The 23059-nt window shown below is 44.2% G+C and overlaps 1 protein-coding gene across 9 annotated transcripts in view; it reads left to right on the top strand.

Annotated features, from left to right (window-relative positions):
• Lhcgr (luteinizing hormone/choriogonadotropin receptor) overlaps positions 1–23059 on the top strand; it is a 75676-nt gene that overhangs the window by 10687 nt on the left and 41930 nt on the right. For 4 of the 9 annotated variants that reach the window (NR_157357.1, XM_011246310.3, NM_001364898.1 and 1 more), the window contains exons 2-7: positions 9290–9361; positions 11462–11536; positions 14046–14120; positions 16151–16225; positions 16314–16391; positions 22962–23030. Coding sequence is in view for 8 of the 9 variants with exons in the window: in XM_011246310.3 (XP_011244612.1) it covers positions 9290–9361; positions 11462–11536; positions 14046–14120; positions 16151–16225; positions 16314–16391; positions 22962–23030 (444 nt within the window). In the remaining variant the exon portion in view is untranslated. The remainder of the gene's footprint in view (positions 1–9289; positions 9362–11461; positions 11537–14045; positions 14121–16150; positions 16226–16313; positions 16392–22961; positions 23031–23059) is intronic. The other 5 variants (XM_006523719.2, XM_006523720.2, XM_006523721.2 and 2 more) reach the window with 5 other exon arrangements.

Raw genomic sequence — 23059 nt, 5'->3', positions numbered from 1 at the left:
TCTTTGGTTCCACTACAAATCCCATGCACTTCACACTGCTCACAAGAGAAGGCATTCACAGTTACATAGGGAAGGTATGTTCCTTCCAGTGCACAGTCTGAGAGAGACCTACAAGTAAGGGTAGAAGTTAGCCAGTGAAGCAGAATGTAGGTGTGGCAGGAGGTAGACACAATGTGGATGATGTCAAGGACACATGAGGAAGTTCAAGAAGCACAATTAGATCTGTCTAGGTAGACACTATCCAGAGGGAAGATGTGAACCACGGGCATAATTTAAAATTTTCTAATAGCCACACGTAAGATGTTTTCTAGGGCTGAATGGATTTTAATAAACTATTCAATTTAGTAAAACGTTATCATCACAATTAGTAAGTAATTCAAAACTTACTGAGATATTTTACAGGTTTTTTTTTTCTTCCAAGTCTTCAATGATCATTGTTTCTAAGACTTGCAAGCCATTACAATTCACGCACATTTCCAGTCAATTGAGGACCAGCCACGTGTGGGCTAGTGGATGTCATATTGGACAGTGGTACACATCTATGTATGAAAAGAGTAGGAAGTACCGAGACATGAGTACAGAGAGTCTGAGGCATTTGTGAATAGTTAAGTTGGCCAAGGGCCACCACAGAAGACACTCGAGCACTAGAGTGGTCTAATGGGAGTTGTCAGGAAGAGGAATAGACAGAGCATGAAGAAATCCAAGTGCAATGGAGAAAGAGCCTTCCAGGACACACCAAAATATTCAATGTAAAGAACAACCACTCCTGATTGATTAGAGAACAAAAAGGCTGGAAGAAGGGACTAGGCAGAGCAGAAGCCAGCAGAAACTAGGTGTTCATTGATGGAAGAGGGTGGGGGGTATATGCTTGTAAAAGCAGTGAAATCACTTGACCCAGAACTGGACAGAGAGAGGAGAGAACCCCACTTCCATGGGCTCTAAGGTTTCAAGGAAGAATAGGAATTCAGCTGCCCCTTCTGTGAGTGTACCCTCAAAAACACCAGGGGCTCTTATTCAGATGGTGAGATTTTTTTCACAAGAAACGCAGAAAACAGTATAGTTGTAGGGTTTGATTCTTGGAGTGGACTGCACTAACAACAGATGTGGTGACCAGAATTAAGATCAGTTCTTGAATTACCGTGTGCTTCGGGAAGTCACTGTGCTTTTCCAGCACGAGTCTGCCTTTGCGTAGTAAGAACTTGAGACAAATAAGCTGTAAGGAGGCCCTCACTCGTACAGCAAAGGTTTCCCGCAATCATCAGATCACTGATATAATCATGTGGCCGTCATTCCCAGGGGCATTCCAAGGTTCCCTGATGTAGATCTTAACCAGCAGATGCTCCACTGATACCTCAAGTTGAGTTAACATGCAAGCCTGAGCTGGCTCCAGGTAAAATCTAAAGCCTAGACCACAATGAAGCCACGCCCAGTGATGACATCACCCTAATAGTGCTGTCCCTTAGGAAGGTTAAACATGTAAATCACTTAAATGGAGAAAAAACTATTTCCAAGTCATTCTAAATGAAAGCAAGCTTTGTTGTAATTACTGAGATGCTCTGAAAAGAGTAGGGAGGTCTGAGTCTGTTAAATGTAGAATAAAAACCTTATTTAATAAACACAAGAGCATTAGTGTTCTTTGAATTTAAATACACACAGCCACTTTTCAGCAAGTTTATGTACAAAAAGTTTTTTAAAAAAATCAAAAGCTTTGACCTCTGAGCTCTCTCTCTTTTAAAATTCAAGCTGCAGCTCTGGCCATAAGCTAATGGTCTGTAGAAAATATATGTGCGTTTATAGCTATCTTGACTGAATAATGTGGGGGGCATTCTTACACAGTTAGAAGGTGAATAATAAAATTATTTCACTCCTGCTCCACACTGGGCAGAAGGAGCAGTTAGAGCTCCCAAAAGATGACCAAAATTCTCTCCAAGTTTTGGGGACTTGAGATGAATGCGAGATTTCTCCTTGAGCCTGCCTCCCCCTCTGGCACCGCTCTGCCTAGGACTCTCAGAAGGCGGGGCTGCCTGGGGAAACAGCTTGCACTCTGAGGAACCTCCAGGAGGTGAGAACCCTACAGCTATCATTTGCTTTATGTAACCAGAGCCTGTCTTTTTTTAAAAAACTGTCAATTGAAGTCTATTTTTTCATTCACCTAGAGAGTTTGCTATTTAAAGGAACCATGCAGTGAATCCTTCTGTAGAACAAAGACCTTTTGATAATTTAAATGTATCTCGGTTGATAGGTTTTCTTAACCAAGAATTTCTAAATCTATCTCCTTCCTTAAAGGCAGGGCACTGCAGCCCTGCTGAAGCTCTCCAAACTAGCCTTACTTTGAGAGCTGACTAGCAAGCTGGTGAACTGGACAAACTAGCTCCTCCCAAGACTGTCTATGTTAATTAAACTCAAAACAAAAGAAGAGAAGAACCTCAGCCCCATCTCTGAGGGCCCAAGAGGCATCATATTGACTGGGAAGGCACAATACACCACCTTGTTTTCTTCAAGGGAATTGGATTTATCTGAATGACAAGAATTATCAGTTGCTTAATTCTGCCACATGGTGCACTCAGAGCTTAGCAACTCAGGCTAGGTAAAAACAGGGTACAGTTAGTAGGCTAGGTTTTTTAAAAAGTGCATAGCATGAGCGCTCTGGGTGCAGGATGGTCCTCTAGAATGCTCACCGTAAGAAAGGGGTGGTGCCTTCCTCTATGACTCACAAGAGTGAGGTAAAATTTTACGATGAGGATGTATGTATGTCCTGGAGCACTATTCCATGGATGTGGGAGATAAGCCCATATCTTACAGGAGAATCTTAGGATGAGGGTGTATGTCCTGGAGCACTATTCCATGGATGTGGGAGATAAGCCCATATCTTACAGGAGAATTTTGGCAGCCTATCAGAACATTAACTGAAAGAACCAACTCCACGGCAGAATACAGTCCAATACAGGATCCCCCATCTGTGCCCAGAGACCTACTTTGACAACCAGAACTCAACAGCATGAGCTAGAGCTACTGAGTTAATCCTCCACAGAGCTGAGAACTATCCTGGGGCAGCGGTGTTCCCTCAGGAATGGGGATCTCGTGTTTGGGATAACAGGAGTAGATGGGATCTGAGATCCACAAGCTGACTCCGGGATAAGGGAATTGGGTAAAACCAGCACTAAAGTGGTGTGGGGGTGGGCACTAGGTGGCAACTCTGCATCCAGAGATGGCTGTGTCCCACTTCAAATATGCCCATGGTTTTACTGCAATCCCAGTGCTCTAGTTTCATTCTCAGAAAACAATTTGAGATGGGGAAGTTTTATTTCAGCTTACACTTTGAGGTAACAGTCCCTCACTGAAGGAAGTACAGGCAGGAACCTGGAGCAGGAACCATGAAAGAACACTATTTGCTTCTGGCTCCCTTACACAGTGCAGGACTCCCTTCCTAAGGGTGGTGCAGCCCACAGTAGGCTGGGCCCTCCTGCATCAATCATTTACCAAGACAGTCTCTCCCAGACATGGCTTCATGCCCATATGATAGAGGCAGACCTTCAGCTGTGGCTCTTAGTCTCCAGATGACTCAAGTTGACAGTAAAACTAACCAGGACAAGTGGTCATTTATAGGATCCTTGGACTATGGATGGCTTCATTCCCAACCCTGAAGAGTTGAGAACACGTCTTCATCTTTAGCTGTAGCCCACATGTGCCTTGGGACCCACAGATTGCACTATGAGTAGAAAAGTTCCCAGGGCTGATAAACTGAGGCAGCCCTTGTCATCGCAGGTAAGTACCTGCCATAACCTGTACAGCACAGGCAAGTGGGGTTCCATCACAATCCAGGTGTCACCTGTGCTGCCTCATTGATTCATTTCAAAAATCCAAAAGTCACAATCTATAAGACTGAAATGTGAAATCTGAGCAACAGCTCCTGGTGCCTCAGTCATCCACTCGAAGAACACTCCATGCTGCAAGGTGAATTCTCATGGGCCCAATATTCCTGTGTCATGAACAAGAAGGTAGTTAATATACTCTATTATGCTGAAGGTCATCACATAAGGTTCACACTTAAAATTTCTAACTACAGCCCTAAGCCCATCTCCCCAAGGATGTATCTTACCTGAAGGTTTGTAGCTGGAATTTTTAAAAAGTAATCCATGCTACACCAACAGGCCCCGGCAGACTGGTCAGCCAGGCACTGGTGGTCATGGCCAACCTGTTCTCATTTAGTGACCCAGAGCTCCAAAATCTTGCCACCCAACTCGCTAAGTTCCCACTGGCAGGTCACTACCACAGCAGCCCCACTTTTCCAAATTCCCATGGCCTTTGGTGTGCACTTCTTGTAAACCTTTGGTGTGCACTTCTTGTAAACCCATGCTTTGCAGCCATACTTTTCTCTCTGGAACCCAGTTGAGTAGCAGCATGAAGGAAAATACCACACAAACTTAGTTCAGAATCAACAAGTAATTCAATCACTGGGTTCAACAACTAGAATCCTAATCTTGTAGCCATATTAAATATAAATCCTCTGGTGGCAAATCCTAGTGGATTCGCCATTTAAACCAGGGTCCACTTGTAGCTACACCTTATCCTCCCACTTTCCCTGTCCAAAAACTCATCTCTCTCTTTCCTGCCTCTTCTCTTCCTTCCTCGGACCAGGAAATCCCGCCTACTTGCCCAGTGATTGGTTTCTTTATTCATTCAAAGGTTTCTTTATTCATCCATGAAGTCCTGAGTGTGTGATTCACTCCTCATCCCAGGTAGCCCCTCTTGGGGAAGCTGAATTAGAATCAATATACAAACAGCATCAGGGCTATCCACAGCAAAGGTCGGGCAGGACCAGTCTCTAAGAGCAGTCTCTCATTCGAGGGCCAGGATCCTGAGGGAGACTCTCCAGCAGTAGAACAGGTCAAGGCGATGCCTCTCCAGATGTGCAGAGCTCATTTGCCCTTAGTCTCTGCTTATATACTGTCCAGTGGGCATCATGGAGTTCTAGGGCTGTGTCTGGTTGAGTGAGTGAGTAATGCCATTGTGTTCTGATTATCAGGGGCAGCCTTGAAGTAGTGGAGATCTGATTGCGCTGTTTTACAGGTCTGAAACATCTGTTTTTACTATGTCCATTATATCCTGCTTCACTTCTTTATAATGGCAGCTGTCTGATAGTCCCTGAAGCCATCTAGAAATGAGACCCCCATCTATTGCTGGCATTCCTTGTCCCCACTCCTGAGTTCCTTTCCCCTGGGGATAGATATGTAGTTAGGGGTGTCATCCACTTGATTTTGACAGAATAAGAAGGGCTCTTCCTTTGCCTTCCCTGTTATGTGCATGGCATCCATTCCTTTCAGGATGCTGCCCTTAGGAGCTGCCACCCTATCCTCATCCTGGGCTCTTGTCCCCTTCCTCCCAGACATAAACATGCTCTATATTAACTTTACTGCAGGGGTTCTTTTTGGAATGAAAGTATGTCTAACTTCAAAATACAAATGAATGGAAAGGAAAAGAATGGAAACAAAATTTTTCTTCTTTTACTTCTCAAGTACAAGGACTTAAGTGAGCATATTTCTTCTTTGCGATAGCTCGATCACTGACCACACAAGTCTCCGATTTTAGTTAATTTTTAAGTCCCCTTCTATGGTTCCTTCTCTTCTTTATTCAACATTGATAATAATGCTAAGGTATGCTCATGCGTTTTAGTTCTAAGTGTTTAGTACTTAGTGTTTATGAGAATAGGCTTATTTGGAAAATTATTCCCATTGCCAAAAATTCCTGGCACCATAGAATGGATAATTGAGGCATCCATCAAAAGGGGAGGCTTTCAAATGGGTTTTGACAAATCCCAGGCAGGTGGGAGGAATAACTCCAACAACAGTATCCATCAGGAAGGGAGCACCAGCAAAGGCAGGATGTCCAAATCCCAGTCAGGAGGGAGGAATTACTCCAACAACAGTATCCATCAGGAAGGGAGCACCAGCAAAGGCAGGATGTCCAAATCCCAGTCAGGAGGGAGGAATTACTCCAACAACAGTATCCATCAGGAAGGGAGCACCAGCAAAGGCAGGATGTCCAAATCCCAGTCAGGAGGGAGGAATTACTCCAACAACAGTATCCATCAGGAAGGGAGCACCAGCAAAGGCAGGATGTCCAAATCCCAGTCAGGAGGGAGGAATTACTCCAACAACAGTATCCATCAGGAAGGCAGCACCCCCAAAGGAGGATTCCAAATGGGTGCTAACAAATCACAGCTGGGTAAGAAGGAGAGTCCCACCCTCCCCCAGCACAGGAGGTTAACTATGGTAACGATCAATCGACTGCTTCAAAATAGCAAGGAGAGAGGGTTTCGAATGTTTCAATTTCTGACGGAAAGAAATGATGCCTGCCCGAGGTGGTGGATGCACCGATGACTCCATCTGCCCATTATGCATCGTATATCCGGAGGAAAAATGTCACCATGCCCCTTAAAACTATGAGTCACTCTATAGGTTTTTACATTGTTGGTCACTCGTGAAAGGGTGCTTTCAGAGATGGCAAACAGACCCTTGAGTGCACAGAAACTGCTGTCACTTGAAGACAAATTAGAAAAGAAGACATGACATCTTGGAATGAAATATGTGGCACGTGGCAGTGGGGAACCATTTTGAGTCTGTTTTGGAGCCATGGGCCCATGTTCTCCATCCTGCTTCGCGGAGACACACTGTGGTGAAAGCACCAGACACCTCCTTACTTCACTTCTCTCCTTAGCCTCTGAACCTAGGCCTCTCTCTTGACCTCGTCACATCCACAAAGCCACCTGCTACTCTCTTCTGATCCTTCTGATGCTGGAGACTCTTCATTCTCCTCTCAGCTGCTTCTCCAGACCCCCACATCAACTGGAAAATTTCATCCTGCACTGGGGACAGCCAGTGCATGATTTACAGCTCCTCTCCCTTCACTCCAACCTTTGCTCCTCAGCCCTCAGCCCTACATCAATCACGAGCTCAGGCAACCTCCCTGGTCAAATCTAAACCAAACTGCTCCTGTGGGAACCAAAGCGCGCGCGGGCTCCCATTTGGAAGAGGAGGCTGTCTGCCCAGAGGCTTTGGCTGCGAGCTCCATTTGCATGAATAAACAGCTCTGAAGGATTCAGCTGAAGCTTTTACTGAAACACTCTCCAAAACATGTTCTGTGCTGCATTATCCGCAGCAATAAAGATTCTGGAATCGGAATTTGGCTGTCAGGTTTATTGATGTGGCATGGGGTACAGTAGAATACAGCTTTCTCTTTCAGAAATTTATTGGCGTGGCAGTGCAGAGAGCCATAAAACTGTGTTTTTAATCAGGAAGCCAAGCAGACATGATTCCAGGAGAAATATAGGAAGCAAACACACCACAGCAAGAAGCTTTCTCCCTCCACTGTCCCCTGTGTTTCTGAGGGCTCTGATTAAGTAACGGTGAAGACAGGTGCTTGGTGGGACTGTCCTGGAGAAGAGAACCAGAGAATCTTGTTTACATTACTCCTTCTGGCCTCGTGGTCTCTGAGAAACTGGTGAGTGAAAGCATTTTTCAGCACTGAAGTTTCTGAAATTCCTCTGCATTGTCTGCAAGAAAAGAATTGCTTTGTGAGAAGAACAGAGAAGGTAGAACATTCTTGTTTGCCAACAGAGAAGGGCCTAGGATTCAAATGCCCGCTTCTGGGCCATATTGCCCAGAGGAAAGGGCATTCTAGGTCAGTCAGCTTGGTTGTTGCCCAGGTCGATTTACTCCATCTTATTGTGACCCGGTGCCTTCTTTTGCCAAAAGGAAGCACGCATTTCACTCCATTGTCCTTCTGTCATGTGGAATAAAGTCATAGGAGGCTGTATGTAACTCTCACAGCTACTTAGGAAGGCAGCAAGTCCCCTCTGTCACCTGATGACTGATGTCTGCTCTCAGAGAGAAGGTGCGCTTTCCTGGTAGCTAAGGCAATCCCCTCTATACAGACCCATGAGCAACCAGGCTATTTCTCACATGAGTACGTTCACTGGATGTGACGGTTTGTATACGCTCGGTCACTTGTGTGGCACTATTAGGAGGTGTGGCCTTGTTGGAGTAGGTGTGGTACTGAGGGTGTGGGCTTTAAGACCTTTATTTAAGCTGCCAGGAAGCTGGTATTCTGCTAGCAGCTTTCAAATGATATGTAGAACATGGCTCCTCCTGAGCCATGCCTGCCTGGATGCTGCCATGTTCACACCTTGATGATAATGGACTGAACCTCTGAACCTGTAAGCCAGCCCCAATAAAATGTCCTTACAAGTTTTCTTGGTCATGGTATCTGTTCACAGCAGTAAAGCCTAAACTAAGATACCAGAAATATCTTGATTCACTTCCTTCAAAGCCTTGGGCCCAGAAGTCTTGAGCCATTGGGAGCACTCAGCCAATGTTGAATATTTCTCCTTCCCTTGAAGAAGCACGTCCCACTTACCTTGATGCTCACACACCACTTGGCACTGGTTTGGCTATGGCTGACTGTTACTCTTTTCTCAATTCTTAAGTCCTGCACAGCTTTTGGGGCAACTGAAACAATACTTAAGTAGTAGCAACTCTGAGCATCTGAAGGAAAAAAACCTCTCAAAAATACTCCCTCAAATGACATTTGATGCCCATGAATTAACCATAGAAGGAAAGTGATTAGGTTCTGAAACGGGAATCAGTGGCCTGCAGAAGTTAATGGCGGTTGAGAATGATCAAGTGGCAAGGAAATGTTATCACTGCAGTTTTCTTCCTCCTCCTCCTCCTCCTCATGCTTTCTGACTGTCATTTGCCACCTTGCTTCCTCACAATTACAAATAGCTTCTTGCCCATTTTCAAAAACCAAGCCAAGATCACTTCAGAGCTGTTGGAAACCATTTACTTGGTGTCCTACCCTATCTCGATGAAATCTCTCAACAAGATAGGAATTGCTATTCCAGTTGAATTAAGGAAGAATCTGAAACAGAGTCGAGGAAAGTATACTATATATACTATGCACACACAGCACACCCATACTACATACACATACACCATACACATACTACACACACATACACACATACATTTGCACACCATCCACATATACACTACACACACATGCATAATATACACACAATACACACTAAATGCATATACTGTACATATATATACTACACATACACTATACACACACTGCACAGACATACTACACACACTACACACACATACACATATAATGCACACACTACAAACACACACACACACACACACACACACACTTACCACTGTTCGTGAACCTGGAAAACAGCCAGCCCTAACCCTTAAGCTTTTACTGTTTTCTTTTCCAGATCTCTCACCTATCTCCCTGTCAAAGTAATCCCATCACAAGCTTTCAGGGGACTTAATGAGGTCGTAAAAATGTAAGTAAGATACTGAATATCAAAAGCCATTTATAATTGAAACAATGAATTTTTTTCAAAGAGAAAATGTAGTTGCAAGAGAATAATTTTTCTAAGAGAGAAACTGTGTTTAGGAAACCCAACTATTTTTAATCTTTGTAATACAAATAATATCTAGTAGCCTTTGAAGAAGTGGTATGATTTTCAAGAGTCATTAAAATCCAGATAATTAACCTTGCTTCAAAGAATTGAATGCATTTTGATAAGTGATAATATTCTTTTTAAGTAGAAAAGAGATAGATTTCAATCATGAAAGTCCCTCTGTGCTACAGCAACTATTCCCCGATGTCACTCTCTTTTGATAATTCCCACGTTGATGAAAACATGTTAAAAGTTTATTGTGCATTGTAAGATAATCATTGCATGTAAAATAGAATGAGGACAGGAAAAAAGCTCAGCTTTTCTAGCTGTGCTGATAAACAGCGTGAACCAAAAGTGTGAAGTGGCCCAGTGATGCTGTATGATCTCGGTTCCTCTGAGGGCCTCTTGTTCCTGGGTCTCAGCTTCCAGACCCTTGTAGACTTCATAATACTCAGATAGACGCCTCTAGGAGAGAGAATGCTGTATCATCCCTATTAACATTAGCCTGAGTCCAATAGGCTCAGCCGATGGCCAGTTCCTCCCCACCAGTGGGCCATCACTAAACAATCTAAATGACTGTCAAAGCAGATTCACACGCCCTAGAAAAATTGTACTGACCATTTGGCTCTGTGAGGAGCAGAGGAGACCTCTGCTGTCCCTTAAGGTATTAGCAAGCAATGATACCATTACAAATATTATCATTATCAAACGTACTTCCAGCTCTGGCTGTGGAGTTCAGTTCCCAGCGTCACATTCTGTGGCTGCCTGTAACTTCAGCTCCAGGGGGTCCAATGCCATCTTCTGGCCTCTGAGGGTATCTTCACACACATTCACATACACAGAGAGAAATACACACAACACATAAAATAAATCTTTTTTTAAAAAAAGTCCTCAATAACAGCGTGGTTACAGGAAGCTCACTATGGGTTTGTGTTTGAGCGCTTCGGCTTTGATGTTTAGATGTTCTGGGTGTTCGTAACTTTTAATGCATTGAGACCTCCTACGAAAAGCAGGAGCAGTTAAATAAGCAGGCTATCAGATATGGATGAAACAGCCCAGGAGCCATCCATGACAAGACTGTTGCCTTAGGCGCTGCCTTTCTGTGAGCTGAAGCTTTCTTGGCGTCTGATGCCTTCTGTGAGCGTTAACCTTAGGGATGCACAGAACCACACTTGTGTATCGGAGACTCTTTCCTCACCTGCCAGCAAATGGCAGCTTTTGTGGGAATTTTGACATTACCACCATGCCTGGGTTTGATCTATGCCAAAACTGGTTCATTTACTTTTCTGCCTTTCTTAAGAAATAAATTTAGCCAGTAGTCCACTTGCCTCCTTATTCATTCAATCTGTAGCTGTGTACCAAGCGCTATGAAGCCACCAGGACTCAGATGAGAGTAGAAGGGATTTCTAGTTGTCAATTTGTTTCCAGACTGAGAAACTAGAGGAAAACGATGTTCAGAATCCATAACGTGATTCCGCCATCCATACTGCAACTACCTTGAAAGAATCTCAGAAATGGGTTTTGAGAAATCAAGAGTTAAGTTATGAAGCAGCTAATTCAATGCAAAGTAAAGCCTTACTGAAGTGATGCGTGGGCACCTCAGAGATCTCAATTGTAGCCTAGCACCATCGTGTAATTAGCATATTGCTTTCCGGAGCTGTCAAGCAAGAGAACCTGACCAGACATTTTTTTAAAAGATCCTATGCACTTCTAACAATGTGTGATTCAAACAACCAAGAGAACAGACTTTTATATGAATGGGTACAACCGAAACTTATATTTTAATTGCACTAGAGTTGTAGATATCCATTTATATTCTTATAGGGAACTGTTAGCCTTTACTGATGTAGGAACAAATTCTACATTCCTGTTCCTTCTCAGAGGACACAAGACACACACACACATGCACACACACACATCATTATCACAAGGAAATATTCATGTCTCTCATGTGGTTTTTTTTTTTTCCATCTTCCCTAGTGAAATCTCTCAGAGTGATTCCCTGGAAAGGATAGAAGCTAATGCCTTTGACAACCTCCTCAATCTGTCTGAAATGTAAGCATCAGCTAACAGATAGCTTATTGCTGTACACTATTATCCTGGCTGCTGGGAGCCCACTTGGTATTTCTGTTCAAGCATCCAAAGCTAGGAATCCAAGAGGCAAAGACGGCAACAATTACTAGGTCTGGGCAGGAACTAATCTCTGTCCCTGCTGTGGTCTGAGAGTTGCTATGGTGACAACTGCTTTTCCCTAGGAACTGTGTAAACTCTGAAACATCAACAACACAATGCTGGAAATTAAAATTGACATTGTGAAGTCCTGCCAAGTAGTTCTTGCCTCATGGGGGTTGGGGAAGGGGTATGGAATACTTAGAGTAGGTGGGAAGTTTGAAGGGAGCTTAGAGATCTTGAGTTGGCTCATCAGGGGCTGTTCAGGCCCAGTCATTCTTTCAAGTAAGTGCTATGTTAATAGTAACCATGACAAGCCTTGTGTTAAGCCTGTGAAGAGTCGGCTCATTGGACTTTATTGGTGTTATTATTGTTAGATTTAGTCTCAAAAGTACATGTTTCCAAATGATCATACACAGACATGCCCAACTCAAGAAAGACTTCAGCTTCCAAGTGATGAGCCTACATTAGTAACTCACTTGCCTGAGGTTATACAGCAGGTTAGTATCAGAGCTAGACTAGACACTAGGTCACATGACTTACAAACCAGACTTCATATGCCACCACAGAGGGCTCCCACCAAGGCTTCCTGCAGGACCCTCAGATTCCCCTGTAGGCAAGTTGAAAGGAAGGAAAGGGTGTACATAGAATGCTTGTCCTCTCTACTGCTTGGCATTTCCTCTAAGTTGTATCTCTGCTTTCATGGCTGCCCACCATAGTTAGACCATTACCATTTTGTCCAGAGAACAGAATGGAAGCTGGGAGAGTGTGTGGATACTTTAGACACTGGCTGGGCTGAGATTAAACTCCAACCCCATCTTTCTCTAAAGCTTGTGTGTTTTCCATTACACTAGAAGGACTCCATCAATGGTCCAGTGAGTAACTATCTAAGCTGATTGATTAATTAATAAGCACAGGAGTACCTAATCTATTGCATGTCTTGGCCTAAGAGCTGCTGGAACACAGAGAAGTTGAAATACAAATATCCAACAGGACATGACAGGATAGCCATAGAATTGAGAGTAATTCACCAAACAATTACAGAAAAAGCCAAACAATGGGTAATTAAATTTCAAAGAAATTGTCTGGACTTACTGTGCTTTGTACACAGGGTTCATTCTTTGGTAGATGACTGTGCAGTCCCAAACCTAAAATTCTGCAATATTCACAGGCTTCCCAGATAATGCTGAAACATCATCAGGCCAGCAAGTGATAAACAAAGAAAGACATCAACTGAGAAGAAAGTAAAGCCCTCTCCTGAGGATGTTTGTGGGCTTTTAAAGGAGGCCCAGAGACGTGCATGGAAGCCTCATTCAGTCTCTATGCCTTGTCCATGGTGGTATCTTGCATAGCTAGGGCAAGTGCTTGATACGAATAGACAATAAATGTTGATAGAATGTGTGACTGTATGAGTAAATGTTCTATGGTTAGTCCTCGGAGACAACCTCTCGCTTGTCTGACTGATGATCACTTGATTCAGTTATTAGAAGATCACTACCACAGAGTAACTCACATCTAAAGACTCCAACCTTATGTCCATGTTCCAAGCGTCAATAGTCACTATAGTATGAGTGTTATACTTGGAATCGGAAAAACTAGATCCCATTCGAGTCCTGTTACTCTTCAAATGAATGATAAGTCATTCAACTTTCACCATCAACATTGGCAGAGACTTTAGTGTAAACCAGTCGCATTTATTCACCAGAACCTACACTATTTGGTGGATTATTGTAAAGGAAACCAGAAGGGAGAGAAAATAAACCATTAGATGGTTGGAAAAGTAATGGCAGAGGGTATTATCATCATCGTCATCATCATCATCGTCGTAGTCATCGTCTTCCAAGGGAAGATAGGAGGATGGGAGTCATACATAGAAAATCATCTACAGAATGAACATAAGGTTCCAGCAATCTGAATCCCAAGGCATCTGTCCTGTGCTATTCTGGATGTGTACCTATCTGGATAACTTCTTAGTGTGCTTACCAACTCAGTATGAACAGACCTGATTTGCCTCCAAGAGCCATATTTATTTGTTCATTCTCCTGGGAACATCACCTCCCATCATGACCAGTGTGCAGGCTCCATAGTGGGCAAGCTCTACTTGGCCAGGAGCACTGGACCTTGGTGTTATCTGGTGTGGAGGAACAGAAGTAAAGATACTCACATATAAACTCCCAGCTAAGATGCCTACGCCTGTCATCTTGGGAGGGAAGGCACAGCCTCTTGGAAATAGCTAGCTGGGTCCTCAGGATAGCCCAGCATCCCAGGAACTTGTATTAGGCATTAAACGTAGTTAATATCATTGGTGGGATTTTAGTCAATAGTGCCTGGTGACCAGTGCTGTGTATCCAGACATCTACTAAACCACTGCCCATCCCCCCTTCTCTCTTCACAGACTGATCCAGAACACCAAAAACCTGCTATACATTGAACCCGGTGCTTTTACAAACCTCCCTCGGTTAAAATACCTGTGAGGAAAATGTTCCTTTATAAACATCTTGGGGGAGAGGGGAGATGGGCATCTGTGAAACTGAATGTGATCAAAATGTTGAAAGTCATTTGGGGGGATTTGTTTATAAGATTTTGTTTCCACGTTTTTAGTGTGTGTGTGTGTGTGTGTAGGTTTGTACAGGCGTGGAGTGCCCACAATGGACAGCAGAGGGCGCAGGACGCTCTGGAGCTTAAGTTACAGGCAGTCGTGAGCTGCTGTGTGGGTCCTGGGAACTGAACTCTGGTCACCTCCGAGAGCAGCAGGCATTCTTAACTACTCACCACTGAGCCATCTCTGCAGCACCCTGAAAAAGGTTTTGGACCAATAGTCAATACTGTGTTTGCCTGTCTCTCCTTGTTAGCCTTCTGGTTTAAATGTAATCAGTACTCCTTGTTTTTACTATTCTGGGAGTTTTTATACACATATAAGGGGCTCCCCACATCCCCTCTGCCCCACACACCAGAGGAGAGCACTGTCCCCTTTGCAGTGGGTTTCATAATTAAATATACCAAGGTTACTGGCTAGCATGACAAATGGAGTCCCACCATAGTCTGACAGCAACCAGCCCTACCAGCAATGTAGGATTCCTAAAATTCACTACAGTCTTAGCTGTGTTGGCAGTGAGTCTTCCCCCGTAGCAAGTCATCCCTACCACACAGAAAAGTTTACACCCTCCTCACAGAGACACCCTTCTCTCTACTTCTTGGTAAACTAAGTTTCAGGAATCCCCAGGGGAGTACCACTTTCACCACCATCTAAACAAAATGAAAAAAGAAAGAGGGGATGAGGAAGGGGCCTGTCTGTGATGACGCATACAGCCAGTCTTGTTCCGAGGAGCCATGCAGAGAGAAAGGGCCTGTCTGTTATGATCTACACAGTCAGTCTTGTTCCAAGGAGCCATGCAGAAGCTGCAGCTAGCTGTCGTATATAATTCTCTATGGATAATTGTAAACCCAAGATGTTTCCCAACCTCCAAGATACCTTGGACACATAAACATCCACCACTTTAGAAGGCATTAAGGATAACCCAGACCCAAATTTGACCAGCACGGCCTCTTATTAGCCAATTGACTTTCATAAATAGCATTTAATCCCAAAATGTGGGACTCCCCAATTCAAGTCCAGACTACATTCTGAACCTCCTGCTAACCCTAGTGTAGACAAGGCAGGAATTGACTCTGAACACCTTTATCCCTGTACCATATTCATTCCTATGAATTAACAGTAACATGGAGATGATCAAGCCCAGAGAGAAACCTGCTGGGGGTCATTGTCATCAGAGAGCCAGGTAGCTCCTATCAGTTGTCTAGAGCACATGTCTACTGGGCTTAAAACTCCACTGGCAGAAGTCCAGAGCCTGCATGCCTCTGACAGAGTCTCACTCTTATAACGAAGTGTTCTTCAATTTCAACTGTCACATGAGTTGCTCTCTCCTTTAGAGGTTAAATAAGAAGCAGAAGCCTTGAGTGTCTCCATCCACAAAAAAGAATGTTCAATGGTTTCAATGAGATACTAGGAAGAACTTCCTGAACCACAAAGTAGATAAGTAAAGTTTCTAATAATGAAGGGTATAGGTTTCTCAAAACATTAATCTTCCTGCAACGATTGAGTTAAAACCTGCCCAAAAGGAGAAAGTTCCTTTCTGGAACTATCTGTAGTATGGAGCACAGTCGTTATCAGGAGGGAATGAACTGCAATCCAACAGGAAAATGCAATGGCTTTAAAGGAAGACTGACTGGAAATGCAAAGCCAAAACACCCAGAAGCACGGTCTCAGCCCTAAACCTCTAAAGAGGAGCCCTTACGGGGACCTCTCCTAGCCATGGAGCCCTTTCAGTTCTGATGGTCTTCACCAGCTAAAAGTGTAACTCAGAAAGCCAAATGCAATATTCTAAAGTTTCATGTGAAAGCGGTGTCTGCCAAGTGCCTTCCTGTTCTCCTCTGTATTCATAACGTAACGATAATCGCTTATACTCTCTGCCCGCATCACCACCCTGCCCTGAATCGCAGGAGCATCTGTAACACAGGCATCCGGACCCTCCCAGATGTTTCGAAGATCTCTTCCTCTGAATTTAATTTCATTCTGTAAGTATCAGGCTGATTGCTATGCGTAACCATTTCCTATTTGCATCTAAAATTTGGGAAGTAAATATTTCTCATTTCTTTCCCCAAGGGAAATCTGTGATAACTTATACATAACCACCATACCAGGGAACGCTTTCCAAGGGATGAATAATGAGTCCATCACGCTGTGAGTACAACCTCTGGATTCTTGCTCTGCCACACAAGCTGCTGCAACTCTCACTTCTAGTCTGAGGTCAGCGTTAGGCTCTGTGATTCACCACATCCCTTAGTCTCTGATGACTTAATCTAGACTGCTGACTGTGGAAGTTGTATGGGACAGCTGCTGGGCCATATGCTAGCATGACAACAAACTGCTGGGTCCGGAGGATGGGCAACATTGACATCCTGTGGGTGAAGTTCTTCCTGCTCAAGGGTAACTCTTGGAGGCTGGACCTTTATTCAAAGATCAAAATATAAAACTGCTAGCAATTTAGACCTAAACTTAATGAGGAATCAAGAATTACCCCCTCATTGGGTATGGGAATTTAATGGAGATGGAGCCAAACAGGAGTGGGAGGGTGTAGACCTTCAAGACATGTTGGGACAGTTCATGGGGAACTGTGAGCTCCTAGAGAGCCTTTCCCATGGACAGGATTCTGCATGTATGCAAAAGAGCTGCGTAGTATTGGTTTCGCAGGGCTATTGCCTGGTGTTGGATGTGATTGTAAGAGAAACAGTGCACACCAGTAGGGTGTAATTGCCCCTCCTCTGAAGCTAATGGGAACCCCAGACTCCGCTCTGCCCAGAGTGCTCTTGGGCCATTGTGTTCCATGTCCCTCCCAGTTCTCGGCCCTGCATCTCACAGGGGTGTGATTAGTCATTTGCTCAGCACTTGTTCTCAGTTGAATGGGCCCTTGTGTAAGTGAAGGGTCATGTGGAGCACCCTGCTGGATAAAGGGTATTATACTTGCTGAGGAAAGCCTTATTTTCCCAGCTATACAGTTCAACTCCTTAATTAGAAAATAATGAAAGCAAGCCTTCTCTTTTCATTATTAGCTGGATTTGTGATTTTGCTCTTGATGGAACCAGTCTGGCCCACCTCCACCCAGATCTTTACCAACTGTGAGCTCATTTAATGAAAACAAAACACCTCTCGTGGTACAGGAAAGGCTCTGAGGGGATAAGGTTAAAACTATGCATTATTCTTGTATGTCCCTTCACAGCCACTGTGGCTTTTCATTACATCTCAAGAGGCCACCTTGACATGTCCCAACCCACTCAACCTGCCCCCCAGGGAGCAGCACTTAGCTGTGCAACTTTTAAAATAATCTGGATGCTGATGGGTTCAGCCAATCACACAAAACAAACAGCCTTGACCATCACTTGAACTCCTCAGGTTAGGAGAAGGTCATGCCAATTGTTTTTCCTAAGATCCTGTAAAATATGACCAGATTTATGACGGCACCCATGACACACCACAGTACAAAGGCAACTGGACACCTCAGTGTTAGTCTCAGATCCAAACACAGCCAACCAAGCAGTGTCAGTCCGGTTGAGCCCAGGCCCCATCTCTATTCAGTGGGATTAGTGACGCCTCCTTTCACAGATATAAGTACCCTCACACTATGTCAACCACATAGTTATCACAATTGCCACAATTATCCACAATTAACACTTCAAACTAACAACCCGGAGCAAGTCAGTTGGGTGAGACCATCTCCAGCAGTTTGGGTTTTGTTAATGCTGTTCTAGTGACAAAACACTCTGAGCAAAAGCAATGGGGCGGGGGGAGGACGGTTTATTTTCTTACACTTCCTGTTATCAGTCTTTTACTAAGGGAACTCAAAGCAACAGAGATGGAGGGATGAAGTGTGATGACTTATTCTCTGGCTCATTCCCAGGCCTGTGCCCCACCAGCTTTCTTCCTCAGCCCAGGTTTCGGGATGGTGCTGCCAACAATGGGCATTGCCCTCTCATATCAATCATCAGTCAAGACAATGCCCCATAAATGTGCCCACAGACGGGTCTGATCTAGGCAATTCCTCATTTGAGCTTTTCCCTTCCCGGGTATTCTACTTTGCTTTGTATTGCTGTGAAACGCCATAACTCGGGAAGGAAGAAGTTTATTTGACTTACACATCCCAATCACGGTCAGGCTATGAGGGAAGTCAGGACAGAAACTGGAGAAGTAAATTAGTTTAGGATTCCATTCATGCATTTCCCTTCCATGCCTCCTCTCCTCCTGGGAGGTCCCTCTGCTTTGTTCTGCTATGCTCAGTTCTGGATCCCTCAAGGAGCTCAAGCAAGTTGTCTGAGTTCATCTGCCTGCATTGCTGGGACTAGATTCAGCCCAAATATTGCCACAGGAGCACTGTGGGGGCCATGTCATCAACCAAGCAGTACATCTTGTCACACTGTCTCAGCACTCGGCCACTGCTTAAGAGTGATCTATCATATGTACGTTCTTTTTGTTCTTCCCAAGTCAACCGTATTGATTCTTTGAGTTGTGACATGCCATTGGCCAAACCTTTAGCACCTGTTGTTTCTTAAGACTGACAAAGAGAATTACACAGTGATTATGCGTCCATCTCATCATTTTTCTGTACTTACTAACCAATACTTCTCATTTTAAATGAGGCTTCCTTTGCTGTCGTCGTTTCTCCTGCATGCTCTCCCTTGTTCTCTCTGCCTGTTTTTTTTTTTAAGTATTACTTGAAATGTGGATTTCTCAAAACTGTATCTGCCACATTAGAATCCATTACTGTCACCTCTCTTTATGAAACCTGCCATCTTCTTTAACGTGGCATATGGTAAAGTCACGTAACTTGACATGCACTTGACTGAGGTAGGGGAGCATGCAAACAGATCGGGCCTGCTGAAAGACAGGCAGCTCAGGCAGCTCAGAGCCTGGGAGAATCATAGAAACCGAGAACCCAGATTATAACAATCAGGTTCACAGCAGCACACGTGAGTCAGACAGCAGCAGGTACCCACACAACCCCTGCCAGGACACGTGCTGAAAATGAACTTTGTCTACAATGACTTACTCAGCTAAAGGAACCCCAGCCATATAGGAGACAAAGGGTAAGTGTGGTATCCCACTTTAGGATGCTTTCCTATGCTCATTTGGTTTAATAGAAAGAAAAACAGGAAGGGAAGGAGGAAAGTTGTGTACACGTCTTCCACCAGCAAGCAGAGACCTAAAATGCCAGGCGTTGTCTATCCACAAACATAATCTCTCTTCTCTTCTTTGAAATCAGCCAAAAGCTAGGTGGCCACATGATCCAAGAGAATGTCTAACATTGTTAATATAAGCCCGGAAGCACTGTACAGCACCCCAGAATTACTCAAGGGGGTAGTGACATTTAGAAGTACAGCATCATCTGTAATTAATTTCTAACTCCTGAATCTTACTTGGAATGAAAAGATGCCATCCTCTCTGTTTGATTTGCAATTACTGATATCTGAACAGACAATGCCTACAAGTGTGGGGATGCCACTGTGACAGAGAAGCAGGGAGACCTTTGTCTCATCTCTGTTCCAAGGAAGCCCCCCTCCTTATCTGAAGCGACTCTCCAGATGTTTTCAAAGGCTGTGAGGGCGAGGGCGCTGTGCGAGCCTGACAGCATGACGCCTCCCACTCATGTCCGCAGGTTCTCCAAACCAACGAATCTATTCTTTTAATCAAGGCAAGACTTTGTGTACTGCTGAACACAGTACACTGAGAAGAGAGAGCACTTGCTGCTGCAAGGGAAACAGGGAGCCACAGTCCAGAAAATTCCACCAAGCATGACCCAGATTATTCAAAAATAAAAACAAGAAATGCATGACAGTAGCCCTGACAGAGGGGAACTAAGGCCAACCCAGTGAGTGCACTGGAGACGCAGTCCAGGCCAGTGGGCCTACTTTGCAGAATCAGAAAGGCCCCACTACAGTGGAGGGAAGTAACAACTCAGTTCAACATGGGCCTAGAGCTCAGAGAAATCCTGTCCAAGTCTTGTAAAGAGACCCCCTTTCTCTCTGCTCCATTCAGGGGGCTGGAGACCACTGCATTGGTTGAGTTCCAGAATGTACTTCTAAGTGATTGATATGTTTACTCACGACAGCTTTAAAATGATGATACTATTACTATTATCCCTATTTGGGGATGAAGAAATTGAGGCATGAAAGGTTAAGTCACGTATCCAAAGTAATTCGGCTTTGAAGCAACGTGGGATGGGAGAGCCCAGACAGCTGGGTTCAGTGCCTGCACACTTGACCACAAATCTACTGTGCCGCTGGCTTTCTGAGGCCACTATCCTGACATGTGTCAACAGTGAAAGTGCAGGCTGCAGAGGTGGCCCAGCAGTTAAGGCTGCTCTTCCAGAAGACCAGGGTTCATTTCTTAGCACTTACATGGCAGCTCACAGCTGTCTGTAACTCTAGTTCCAGGATATCTGATGCCCTCTTCTGGACTCTGTGGGTACCAGACACACAATGTGGTGTACAGACATACATGAAGGCAAAATAACCATAGACACTAAATAAAATAATAATAAAGAAAAAAATTTTTAAAGCTAAGATCAGGGTAGCAAACCACAGCAAAGAGGAAAGGGTTTCCATGCAACTACAAACAGCTTTGCTTTGCTGAACCCCTGGGAAGGAATGCTTTGTCCTAACCCATCAGAGGTGTAATTCTACCACTTTGAGTAGAGGAAACGGTGGAAGGACTAGACTATGGGTCACAGGACTGGCACCATGAGAAAGACCCATCTAAGGTTCGATTCACCTTAGAGCAAGGGTTCCCAGTCAGGCAAAGTGGGGTTGAGTCTGAAGCCACATGCGCAGCACTGGCTCATGTAACTCAATCTGTTTACGTGGATGGCCGCACATGCTTCCACGATGCTGGTCTAGACTCTGAAAACTTAGATTTCAAAGGAAACAGAGTTGCGCCTCTTTTGTTGAACAGCGATATCTATAAGAACCCCTGCCGTGACAGGAGGTTGACAAAGAGCAATATTCTAAGTATAACACTTTTTAAAAGGTCTTGTGGGATTCAGCTGCCAACAAAGTGAGAAAGTTGTATGTAATTACCCAAAATGACAGGTCTGAAAAAGACCTATCCCTTTATGTTTTACACTAGAAAATAATAGGGGAAGCTATTGGAAAATAGCATCCAATGATCTAATATGGGTCACAGGAGTTCCTCTGTGCAACTGTACACAGAAAAGAATTCCAGAAGTTAGGGAGGGCTCTCTTTACCATGGATGCCAAAGCTGATGGTTTTAGATCCCTGAAGCATTCAAGGCTCCTAATTTGGTGGGGGTTAGGGGTTAGCTAATTACTGTCTATTTATTGTACAGGTTATGGAGCATGGTGCAATGTCACAATAATGTACACAATCTATACAAGTCAGATCAGCGTGATTAGTGTTCCCATTTCTTCATTGTCTCTCTGTGTATAGAACCTTTGTGCTCCTTCTTCCTAGTTCTTCATAAAATATGTAACAGGGATTTGACTATCAGTTCCTCGTCACTCTTTTAATCTAATAAACAGGTTGTGGGGATTATTGGCAGTCTCTGATTTAGATTGCCTAAGTTTCCCATTTGGAATATCATACTTAAACATGAGTGCCGCCTCTATTTATTGTCAAGGGTTTGCTGTGGTTTCTAGAAAGAAATAACCCATTCACGTGCTACATACATGTACATGCAGCAGGAAGGTATATCTCTATGTTGGCCTCAATCAACAGAGACTAGAGAAAACTTAGGGACATAGAAGCAGGTGTCTGAACCATTTTTCCCTGGGCTCCTCTGGTTCTGGCATTTCACCATGGCTGGGTGGGGCAGGAGGTAGGTTCTCTTATGTCTCAGCCTGAGCAGGTGGTGTGTGTGTGTGTGTGTGTGTATTTATGTATATGTGTATGTGAGGTTATGTCATGTGTGTTTATGTGTATGAGTGTATATGTACATATATGTGTGTGTATGTGTGTGTGTGTGTATATGGGGGTTGTTTTATAGATACCATATATTTTTTATATAAAATAATGGAACACAATTTAATAACCATACCTTAACTGATGGCAATATCCTCCAAAATAATCTTGCTTGCTCCACTCCATTTCACTTTTTTAAATGCTTGTTCTTCTCAACTACATTGCTTTCTCTACTTGCTCATGGAGCTTCAAGAACTGATGGCAGATGTTTAGATTCTGGGGACTATGGAGCTAGTTTGGCATCAACAAATCCATGACCACACAGACAGAAACAGAGAGTGAGCCAGTGACCCAGTGCTGCAGCTTTGTAACCCATAGAGTCCACGGGACCAGGGATCTACAGGGTGCCTCTGAGCCACCCTGACAGCTCAGCCTTGAGCCCAGCCTGCTGCCCCCGACCCTGCTTCACTACACCCTACTCCTATCCCCAATCCCTGCCCTCACCCTGCTCCCAGGAACCAAAAACCTGACAGCACCAATGCTTGCATTTCTTGTCATGATGGAAGCAACAGCCATAAGAATTAAATCAGCGCATGGGTGTGTTAGGTCCGATCACCCAGCACCTAGCAAACATTTGAGAAACTTGGTGTTGATGGAGGGGCAGTAAGAACAGCTTCACCCCATGCGCCTCCCAACTCCAAAATGTTGGAGAGAGAGCTAGCTGTTTTGTGAATGCCAGTGGTTATCTTAGCAATAAATGTCACAGGAGGAGAGTGTCTGCTTCTAAAGTGTGTTTCTGTCAGCTCCTTCCCATCCCTCAGCCCTCTCCCCTCCTTCCTCCAGGAAACTGTATGGAAATGGGTTTGAAGAAGTACAAAGCCATGCATTCAATGGGACGACGCTAATCTCGCTGTAAGTATATGCTTGTTTCCCTGGCTCAT

This window comes from Mus musculus, chromosome 17, assembly GCF_000001635.26.
Source record: "Mus musculus strain C57BL/6J chromosome 17, GRCm38.p6 C57BL/6J".
NCBI classification, from domain to species: Eukaryota; Metazoa; Chordata; class Mammalia; order Rodentia; family Muridae; genus Mus; species Mus musculus.
Note: the sequence above shows the minus strand (reverse complement) of the source record. Positions and strands in the feature narration are given on the sequence as shown.